Source organism: Pyrgilauda ruficollis, unplaced genomic scaffold (genome assembly GCF_017590135.1).
Source record: "Pyrgilauda ruficollis isolate IOZ18807 unplaced genomic scaffold, ASM1759013v1 scaffold115, whole genome shotgun sequence".
Classification (NCBI taxonomy): Eukaryota; Metazoa; Chordata; class Aves; order Passeriformes; family Passeridae; genus Pyrgilauda; species Pyrgilauda ruficollis.
In genome coordinates, this window is record NW_024509766.1 from 1,677,420 (window position 1) to 1,687,410 (window position 9,991).

The window sequence follows — 9,991 nt, forward strand, 5'->3', positions numbered from 1 at the left end:
GGAAACCATGGAGCTGTTTTCCTGCTGTTTTGTGCTGTTTCTTTTCCTCACCCTCCTGCCTCTGTCCTGACCCATTTTTTTGATATTTTTCTGTATTTTTCCTCTCTGGGTTGGGATTTTCCAGGTGAGCTTTTCCAGGGAATTCCTCCTTCCTTTGCCTGGAGCTGCCCCTGAACTCCAAGCTGAGCATCCAGCCTCTTTTTAGACTTTGCCAAAAATTCCTGGCTCCTCTGAGAGCTGGCAGCGAAAAAAAATTTATGGAATTTTGTGGAATTTGATGGAATTTCCAGGTGGGCCTCAGCTCTCCCTGCAGCATCCCGCAGCTGCCCTTGGTGCGGTTTGATCACAGAGCGGCAGGAGCAGGGGGTGTGGGAGTGGCGGGCGCTGTTCCAGGGATGGTTTTCTCATTCCCGGCGCTCCCGGTTCCCGTTTTTCCCCATTCCCGTTTTTTCCTTTCCCGTTTTTCCCGGTGATCCCGGGCCCGGAACCCAGCGCTACGGGACGCGTTTCCCGCGGACCTCAATCGCCGCTTCCCCCGAGCCGCGCCGTCTCCGCGTTGATTGACATCTCTAGCGACCAATGACAAACCGGCTTTTCTGCTTCAGCCAATGGGAGGCCTCCGTGGGCGGGCGCGTGCGGGGCGGCCGGGCCGGGAGCGAGCGGGGCCGGCCGTGAGTGAGGGGGGGCGGTTGCCGGGGTAACGGGGCCGAGGGGGTCGTGAGGGGATGGCGGGGCCGGGGCGGGGACCCCGGGGTCACAGCGGGGCTGGGGGAGCCGGGGCTGCGGGGGGAGAGCGGGGCTGGGCCCCCTCCGTGTGTGAGGGGCTGGACCCCCGCCTTGTCCTGAGGGGCCGGGGCTGGGCCCGCTCTGGGTGTGAGGGGTCAGGGGGACCCCAAGCTGCTGTGGGGGGGTTGGGGTCCTGTCCTCGCCGTGAGGGGCTGGGGTCGGGCCCCTTCACCTTCCTGAGGGCCTCATCTGGCTGTGAGGGGCTGGAGCTGGGCCCCCTCCCCACCTTGGAGGGCTCAGGGCAGACCCCGACCCCCTCTGAGGGTCTTGCCAGCTGAACTCTCCCCATGTGAGCTGCTCACCGCCCTCACAGCGACCCTGAAATCCCTCCCCTCATCTCTGCTCCCCTTTGCTGGGCTCAGGGTGGGCTGGGAGGAGCCCCTTCCCCATCACCCCCTTTGTAAAAGCGATGGGACAGTCTCAAAGGGCTTGGAAGGGCCGGATTTTAACAGAAACTCTGGGATTTAGAGGCTCACGGATGAGGAACCCCTTTGTTTTTCCTCCCACAGAATCCTGCCTGCTTTATATAATATTTTTATCGCTTGGATGCTTCATTTTGAGCCACTAACCCGAGCAGGAGCTGAGCTGATCCCCTGGTGCAGCAGTTTTGGGGCTGGGGACACAGCCCAGCTGTGCAGGAGGAGCAGGTGAGGAGTTCCCCAGGTGTTCTGGGGCTTTTTTTCCCTCAGGGCTCCTCCAGCCCCATTCAGGGATGCTGGATGTGGCTGCTCCACCTGAACTGGGGAGCTTGAGGCTTTGGAGGGGGCGGGTTTGGGTTAAAAAAAGGGAAAAAAATGAGGATAACGGGTTTCTGGGGGGAGCCAGGTGTGAGCTCTGGAGAAGGAGGATTTTATCCCTTCCCTCTGCCCTGGCACAGGTGTGGCTGGTGCCTGGGCCCAGGTTTTGGGCTTGGCCAGACCTGAAATGAGTCAGTGTCACCTGATGGGCTCTGAATTCCTCTGTCTGTCCCTGAGAGAGAGACTGGGGTGGCAGCACACAGGGAATGTGTGAGAAGGGGATGGATGGGATTTTGGGGAAGGGATGGGTGGGAGTTAGGGGAGGAGATGGGTGGGAGTTTGGGAAGGGGATAGATGGGATTTTGGGAAGGGGATGGATGGGATGTTGGAGAAGGGATAGATGGGATGTTGGGAAGGAATTCCTCCCTGGGAGAGTGGGGAGGCCCTGTCAAGAATTTCCCAGTGGCTGCCACATCCCTGGAAGTGTCCAAGGACAGGGCTTGGAGTCCAGCCTGGCCTTGAAAACCTCCAGGGAAGGGTGGTTTGAGGTGACCAGGGCTTTCAAATTCCTTTTGAATCCAGTCTGAACTTTCCCCTGCTGCTTCCTATGGCTCATAAAGGAAAAATCTCTGTGTTCTTCCCCTCCCCAGGCATCCTCTCTCCCCGAGGCACCATCCAGGCCGATGTCCCCGCTCTGATCCCATCCAGAGTGTCCCCGCAGGGGCTGGATCCCGGGCAGGATGAGGATCGTGGTGGCCAAGGTGCTGTGCCTGCTGGGGATCTGTGTGCTGGTGCTGGCCGGGGCCCTGCTGCCCGTCAGGCTGATGGAGGCCGACCCCGAGAAGGCTCAGCGCTCCCGCCGCCTCCTGGCGCTCTGGAATTCCTTCGGGGGCGGCGTCTTCCTGGCCACGTGCTTCAACGCGCTCCTGCCCGCCGTCAGAGGGAAGGTGGGTCCTGGGGAATTAGTCTGGGCCTGCAGGGGCTCAGGGGGCACTGCAGACGGGGGGGCTGTGCCCGCTGGAGCAGCTCTGCTGTGCCCGGGGGCTCGCCGAGGGCAGCTGTGCCCGCCTCCTGCCTCTCTCCGTGGAGAAAGGGGAGGGTTTGGGATGGAGAGGAGGCTGTGGGGTGTGAGGATCAAAGAGCCAGGCAGGGGTTCCCTGTCCCCTGCTGAGGCTGCTGTCCAGGGATGTGGCAGCATCATGGGCTGATGGAGTGTCGCTGTGGGAATGGTTCCATTGGGGGAATAAAGGGGTGGATTCACTGTGGATCTGTGGGAATGGTTCCCTTCGGGGGAATAAAAGAGTGGATTCACTGTGGATCTGTGGGAATGGTTCCATTGGGGGAATAAAGGGGTGGGTTCACTGTGGATCTGTGGGAATGGTTCCCTTCGGGGGAATAAAGGGGTGGGTTCACTGTGGATCTGTGGGAATGGTTCCATTCAGGGAATAAAGGGGTGGATTCACTGTGGATCTATGGGAATGGCTCCCTTCAGGGGAATAAAGGGACACAGATTCACTTTGGATCTGTGGGAATCGTTCCATTCAGAGGAATAAAGGGATGGATTCACTGTGGGAATGTGGGAATGGTTCCGTCCATAGGGACAAAGGGGTGGATTCACTGTGGGAATGTGGGAATGGTTCTCTCCAGAGCAATAACGGGTGCATCTTTTGCTCCCTTCCAGCTCGATGAGGTGCTCAGGCAGAACAACGTCACCACGGACTACCCGGTGGCCGAGACCATCATGATGCTCGGCTTCTTCCTGTCGGTCTTCGTGGACCAGCTCTTCCTGACCTTCCAGAAGGAGAAGCCGTCCTTCATCGACCTGGAGACCTTCAACGCGGGCTCGGACGCGGGCAGCGACTCGGAGTACGAGAGTCCCTTCATGGCGTCCCCGCGCGGGCGCGCGCTCTACGGGGAGCACGGCCTGCACTCGCACGGCCTGCACCTCCCCGAGCTGGCCCGCTGCGGCCCCCGCCGCCTGCTGGGGCTGGTCTTTGCCCTCTGCACCCACTCCATCTTCGAGGGCCTGGCCCTGGGCCTGCAGGAGGACGGCGGCAGAGTGGTCAGCTTGTTCCTGGGAGTGGCCGTGCACGAGACGCTGGTGGCCGTGGCTTTGGGCATCAGCATGGCCAAGGCCTCGCTGCCGCTGAGGGACGCGGCCAAGCTGGCGGTGGCCGTGTGCCTGATGATCCCGCTGGGAATCGGCGTGGGGATGGGCATCGAGAGCAGCCGGAATGCCGCGGGCAGCATCGCCTCCCTGCTGCTGCAGGGCATCGCCGGCGGCACCTTCCTCTTCGTCACCTTCTTCGAGATCCTGGCCAAGGAGCTGGAGGACAAGAGCCACCGGCTGCTCAAGGTGCTGTGCTTGGTGCTGGGCTACGCCGCGCTGGCCGGGCTCGTGCTCGTCCCGTGGTGAGCCGGGAGACTCAGGAAGCCAAGGGAGCAAAACCTCACCTCTCCCCTCCCACTGCGCCGGGAGGAGCCGCCCCTTTCACCGCTGGAACAGCCCAACCCGGGCGGAGTTTCCATGATGACCTGAAGGAGGAGAATCTCTCCCGTGTGCTCAGAGTGAGGAATATCCCGAGGGATTGTCCCTGCCCGAGGGGCTGCAGGGATTAGCGGACACAAACGTGAAGGATCTGGGTAAATTCTGCTTCCAAGAGCTCCTCGAATGTGTGTGTCTCCCTCCTTCCCTTAGGCCACGCTCCGGAGGCTCCGAGGAGGTGAGGAATGAGCAGGAGTGGAGGCAGAGCAGGTGGGAGCAGGGATTGCCAGGCTGCACTAAGCTGCTTTCACTGGCTTAGTTGGGAGTAAAACCTGGTTGTAAGAGCTGCCAAAAATAACATCCCTGTGGTGCTCTGGCCTTCCAGGCCCTGCTGTCTCCACGCAGTGCCCCTCCTGGGGGTAGGGGAGCTCAGCTTTTCCAGGGATTCATGGAAGAAATGAGGCCGGGCCCCTCTACCCTGCTTCCTTCTCAGCATTTTACCCAGAGGCTGATCATTCCCTAAGGAAAACTTCTGAAAATCAGAGGAGGAATACAAGGATGGTTTGGGTTGGGGAGGACCTTAAAGCCTGTCCAGTGCCACGGGCAGGGACACCTTCCACTGTCCCAGGGTGCTCCAAGCCCCGTCCAGCCTGGCCTTGGATCCTCACGAAATCCACAGCCTGGCATCCATGAGCTTGCAGGAAACGGGCAGTAACAATTTCCAGCACTGATATTTTAGGGTAAAATCTTCTGTTTTCAGTGCTCTGCAGTCAGAGGGGCTGAGCAGTTCCCATCAGGGGCTGCTCCAAGGCTCTTCCAGGTTTCAAAAGGAATGGAATTACCTCTCTTGGCGGGGAGTGGAGGCGATGCTGAGAAACACGAGCAGCTCCCAGCCCCTGGGAAGCTCCGTGTGCTGCTGATCCCGCTGGATTCGCCTTTGGGAGCGAGGAGCTGGGATCAGAGGCTGGAGCTGGGAATGTGCTCCCCCCCAGCTGTGAAACACAGCCTGGCTCAGGCAGGGGCTGCATTTTAATTACCTGCAGCAGCTTCGCCGGGCCCCTGGAAGCGCTGATGGAATTATAAGGATGGCGCAGTGCCGGCAGCGGGAAGGAGGCGCGGAGCCTCCGCGGTGGCCCAGCTGCAGCATATGGAGGCAGCTGAGCATCATCTGACAGATCCTGGGGCTCGTTAGTTTAATTGCTGCAACATCCCCGAGTCAATTAATCTTCCTTTGAAAACCTGGAGTGGAGGGGGGGGGCGGAGGGAGGTTATTTTGGGCCTGGCATGACACAAAGCAGCAGGATGAGGAGAACGTGATTTGCCTCGGCGTGGTGAAGCCTCGGGGCTGTTTCACCTCTCCCGGGGGGTGACCTCTCTCCTGAGGGGGATGAAGGGGGAGAGGTGACACGCTGCTGAGTGTCCCCTGTTGGGCTGTCACCTCCGTTTCACACCCTCCTCCTGCTGCCGTTTGGGATCGGGGGCGGGGGCTGTGAAGTGGCGGGGGGGGGGATTAGTGGGGGGGGGGGGGGGGGATGCTGAGCTCCCCCATCCTCATCCCGCTGCCCTGGGGGGGTTCATCCACAGGATCATCCCGTGCTCCAGGGTGGAGGAGGAGGCCCTGCTGCTCCCAATAAATTCCCTGCCCTTCTCCCCTCGCTGTCACTCGCTTTTTTTGATGTTCCCCATGGCTGCTCCCGTCCGTCTCACGCGGCGGCCGCACGTGTCCGGCCCCGGCGTGGGCTGAGCCCCCCGCCCCGGGCAACCAAACCCCTCCACCGGATCCCCCCAGAGCCCTGCTGAGCCCGGGGGCGGGGGACAGGACCCCCCCCAGCACCCCCCGCTCGGCAGCGCCGTGATTCAGCCCTGCGTGAGCGGCCGCCCCGTTGCGTCAGGCCTGGCGGGGAGCTGCGGCTCAATGGAACGAGGAGGAGCCGCAGGAAAATGATCAAGGAAAGCTCATTCATTCCCTCTAACGAGGAGTATCCGGCCGGCTCCGAGCGCGACAGAGGGGAGGCTGAGGCTGCCACCACCCCCCGGGCCTTGTCACCTCGCAGGGCGGGCCGATGTCGCCGTGACCCCCCCTCCGCCCTCCCCGTTCCCGTGGGGACGCGGTGCCAGCGCGTGGGTGCCACCGTGGCCCGGTGCCCGCCGGCTGCTATTAATAGAGGCTGCGGATTTTAATTGCTGCCACTCAGGAGTGGGGCGGGGGGGAGGCAGGAGCAGACCCCGGCTGTGACAGGGACCGTCGGACCCCCGGAGTCACCTGTCACCTCCAGTGTCAGGTGGCAGTGGTGTGACACAGAGCTGGGGGTGGTCACCCTGGGGCTCTTCTGGTCCCACTCAGGCACTGGAGGGGGGCTCAGGCAGCGCTCGAGTGTCCCACAGCCCCACCAGGACCCCCAGTGTGTCCCCTCAAGGGCCCCTCTGGGGTTTTGGGGCTCTGCCATGAGCAGGTGACACCAGCTGGTGACAAAGGCCCTGCGGTGTGTGCACAAGCTCCCGGTCCTGTGCTGGGGTGGCACCATGGCCTCTGTGTCCCCAAAGCCCAGCATCGCTGCCCAGGCCACCCCCAACTGCCACAGGGGCTCACAGCACCCTGTGCCACCTGTGCCCTGCCTGGCTGGGGTGTTGGTGTCCGTCTGTCCTGTCCCTGTGTCCCCTGTCACCACCTGCAAGTCATCCACGAGTCCCTAGGCTGTCCCTCCTCATGTGGATTCATGTCCCCACCTGTGCAGGTGTCCGTGTGGGGTCCCTGTCCGTGTGTCCTCATCCCCAAGTGTCCCTGTCCGTGTGTCCCTGTGTCCCCATCCTGTCTCCCTGCCTGGCTGTCCACTCTCACCCCCTGTGTCCCCATCTCTCTCTGTATGTGTTCCCATCCGTGTGTTCCTGTCCCCATCCCCGCATGTCGCTGTTCGTGTGACCCTCTTTGAGTCTCTTCTCCGTGTGTCCCCATCCCGTTCCTGTCTGTCTGTCCCTGTCCCTGTGTTTCCATCCCAAGGATCCCCATCGCTGCCCCTGTGCCCCCATCCTTGTGCATCCCTGTCCGTGTGTCCCCGTCCCTGTCCGTGTGTCCCGTCCCGCCGCCGCCGGGTCCCGGAGCCGCTCGGGGCCGGGCCCGGGGGTCCGGGGCCCCGGGCGGGGCGCCATGCGCTGAGGCCGCCGCGCCGCCCGCAACCAAGGGCGGATCCCGGGCAGGACACGGTGAGGCGGCGGGCACCGCAATGCGACCGGCGCGGCGGGGGCCGGGGGAGCGCGGCCGGCGCGGGGACCGGGGGTGCTGCCGGCGAGGGCGGGGAGCGGCGCGGGGGGACCCGCGACCCTGCCCCGCCATCTGTCCGTGCCCTCCTGCTGCCGCTCCATCTCCATCCTGAGCGGGATGCTCGTCCCTCCCGCCCCTTCTCCCGCTCCTCCATCTCCATCCTGCCCCTCCATCCGGCCCCTTCTGCCTCTCCGTCTGTGTCCTGCTCTTCCCTCGCCTCTTCATCTCCATCCTGAGCGGGATGCTCGTCCCCCCTGCTCTTCCTCTGCCCCTCCGACCTCCATCCAGCCCCTTCTCCTGCCCCTTCATCCCTCCATCCTGCCCTTCCCTGCCCCTCCATCTTCACCCTGTGCTTCCCCTGCTCCCCATCCCAGCCCTGCTCCCTCACCCCTGCCCTGCCCTCCATCCTGACCCCCAGGTCCCTACCAGTGTCACCCCCAGTGCTGGGGGCCAGAGTGGGAGGGTGCTGGGGGGTTCCGGGGGGTGCAGAGCCCCCCGGCAGGATCAGGCCCGGTGGTCCCTGCCCACGAGCAGTGGGGGGACCGTGCTCCGGCCCCTCAGGCACCAGGGACAGTTGGGATCGGGGTGCTGCTGAGCACAGGCCGTGGGGTCACCCCAAAGAGCCCCCCCGGTTCCGTGAGGGTCTGTCCAGCCCAGCCCCTCAGCTCAGCACCCCACGGCAGGGCTGTGAGTTCAGGGGCACTTTAGCTGTGCCATGGACAGGTGGGATGGACAGGTGGAACAAGTGGGATGGGACAGGTGGGACAGGCAGGTGAGACAGGTGGGATGGGACCGGTGGGACAGGGTGGGACCATTGCCAACCCCGGCCAAGGTTGGACATTCCCACGCGCCAGCTCAGCCCCGGCCCCCGCTGCAGCCCCAGCCCCCGGGCGCTGGTGACGCTCCCAGCATGGTGGGATCCAAGGAGCCCACGGTGGGATGAGCTCCTTGGCTGCCCAAGCCCGCGGGGATGGGCTCCTCCAGCTGCCAGCCTCGCCTGGCTCTGGTGTCTGGGGACATGCCGGGGGTTTGGGGCTGCTCTGCGGGGTCTGGATCCCCCAGTGCCCTGGGATGGGGATGGGGCAGCCGTGGGAAGGGGCTTGTTCCCCCGGAGATGCTCAGGGATGCAGGAGCTGCCGTGCCCAGGGCAGCCACCAGTACGGGGCTGTCTGGGGTGCTTTGCTGTCCCCTTCCTGAGCTGGGGTGGCAGGAGTGGAGCTGACTGGGGACAGTCCTTAAGCAGTGCTCAGGCCCCCTTCCCTCCCCTCCTTCCACTCATCCTGTCACCGGGCACCTTTGGAAACCCTGTCCCGTGCTGGGTTTAATGTCCCCAAGGCTCTGTGAGGGTCCCACACACCCTGGGGACCCTCGTGGGACAGAGCTGGTGCTGCCACCCCTGCGCTGCACTGGGGGAACCGGAGCAGGGCCCAGCCCGGGGCTCAGCACCGGTGACTCTTTGTGCCACCTCATTTCACACCCTGGTGCTGCATCACTGGGGGGGGCACTGGGGACATTGCCCGGGTCCAGCTGTCCCCTGTGGGTGGGCACTGAGGTTTGGCAGCATGAGGGTGGCCGGGGGGTCTCTGACCCGCTGCCCACAGCCCACAGCCGTGCCACGCTCATTTCTTCCCCTGCCCAACACATCCCTGGGGTGGGAGCAGAGCAGAGGGATGGGACAGCATGGGACATGGTGGCAGGGAGTGACAGGGGTGACAGGACACCAGCAGCACAGCCTGTGTGTGAAAGGGCACCTCTGTACCTCACCAGAGAGCCCAGCTGGGCGCTCCAGGTTCCACCGTGACCTCGCCAGGCCTGCAGAGCTGCTCCCACTGCCCGGGTGGGCTGGGGGGGTCCCTGCCCAGCGAGCCCCCCCTGGCAGCCTCGGCAGCAGCTGCGGTGCCGGTGGCCGCGCTCGGCCATATGGCCACGGCGGGCGGCCGGCAAAAATAGCCAAGGCGGCTGCACCCCGCGCCGGCCGGCAAGGGCGTCCCAAGGGCAGCGAGCCCAGCTCCTGGCCGGGGCTGCATCTCGGGGGGGCCACGCGCTGGAGTCGGGGGTGACGCCTCCCTGTGCCCCCGCAGCGAGCGCGGGGCAAGATGCCGGAGCAGAGCAACGACTACCGCGTGGTGGTGTTCGGAGCCGGCGGCGTGGGCAAGAGCTCGCTGGTGCTGCGCTTCGTCAAGGGGACCTTCCGCGACACCTACATCCCCACCATCGAGGACACCTACCGGCAGGTGATCAGCTGCGACAAGAGCGTGTGCACCCTGCAGATCACCGATACCACCGGCAGCCACCAGTTCCCGGCCATGCAGCGCCTGTCCATCTCCAAGGGCCATGCCTTCATCCTGGTCTTCTCGGTCACCAGCAAGCAGTCGCTGGAGGAGCTGAAGCCCATCTACCAGCAGATCGTGCAGATCAAGGGCAGCGTGGAGAGCATCCCCATCATGCTGGTGGGCAACAAGTGCGACGAGACGCAGCGCGAGGTGGAGAGCAGGGAGGGGGAGGCCATGGCCAAGGAGTGGAAATGCGCCTTCATGGAGACCTCGGCCAAGATGAACTACAACGTCAAGGAGCTCTTCCAGGAGCTGCTGAACCTGGAGAAGAGGAGGAACGTCAGCCTCACCATCGACGGGAAGCGCTCCAGCAAGCAGAAGAGGACAGACAAAATCAAGGGGAAGTGCAGCATCATGTAGAGCCCCGGACTGGCCCGCGCCCCCCTCCGGA

General features: G+C 63.8%; 2 protein-coding genes across 2 annotated transcripts; both read left to right on the plus strand.

The window, feature by feature from the left end:
- The first annotated feature begins 178 nt into the window (after positions 1 to 178).
- SLC39A3 (solute carrier family 39 member 3) lies at positions 179 to 4,177 on the plus strand. Its single transcript, XM_041482556.1, has 4 exons — positions 179 to 671; positions 1,296 to 1,433; positions 2,174 to 2,470; positions 3,205 to 4,177. Exons 3-4 carry the CDS (start codon positions 2,264 to 2,266, stop codon positions 3,937 to 3,939), a joined length of 942 nt encoding a protein of 313 aa, XP_041338490.1. The 5' UTR covers positions 179 to 671; positions 1,296 to 1,433; positions 2,174 to 2,263; the 3' UTR covers positions 3,940 to 4,177.
- Positions 4,178 to 7,156: 2,979 nt separating this feature from the next.
- On the plus strand, positions 7,157 to 9,979 carry DIRAS1 (DIRAS family GTPase 1). Its single transcript, XM_041481319.1, has 2 exons — positions 7,157 to 7,209; positions 9,349 to 9,979. Exon 2 carries the CDS (start codon positions 9,364 to 9,366, stop codon positions 9,958 to 9,960), a length of 597 nt encoding a protein of 198 aa, XP_041337253.1. The 5' UTR covers positions 7,157 to 7,209; positions 9,349 to 9,363; the 3' UTR covers positions 9,961 to 9,979.
- Positions 9,980 to 9,991: the final 12 nt, after the last annotated feature.

Bases quoted from the DNA above. Each gene is read 5' to 3' on its own strand.
- SLC39A3 (XM_041482556.1), top strand. From the start codon at position 2,264: ATGAGGATCGTGGTGGCCAAGGTGCTGTGCCTGCTGGGGATCTGTGTG. The intron at 2,471-3,204 runs GTGGGTCCTGGG...GCTCCCTTCCAG, and splicing joins TGCCCGCCGTCAGAGGGAAG to CTCGATGAGGTGCTCAGGCA.
- DIRAS1 (XM_041481319.1), top strand. From the start codon at position 9,364: ATGCCGGAGCAGAGCAACGACTACCGCGTGGTGGTGTTCGGAGCCGGC.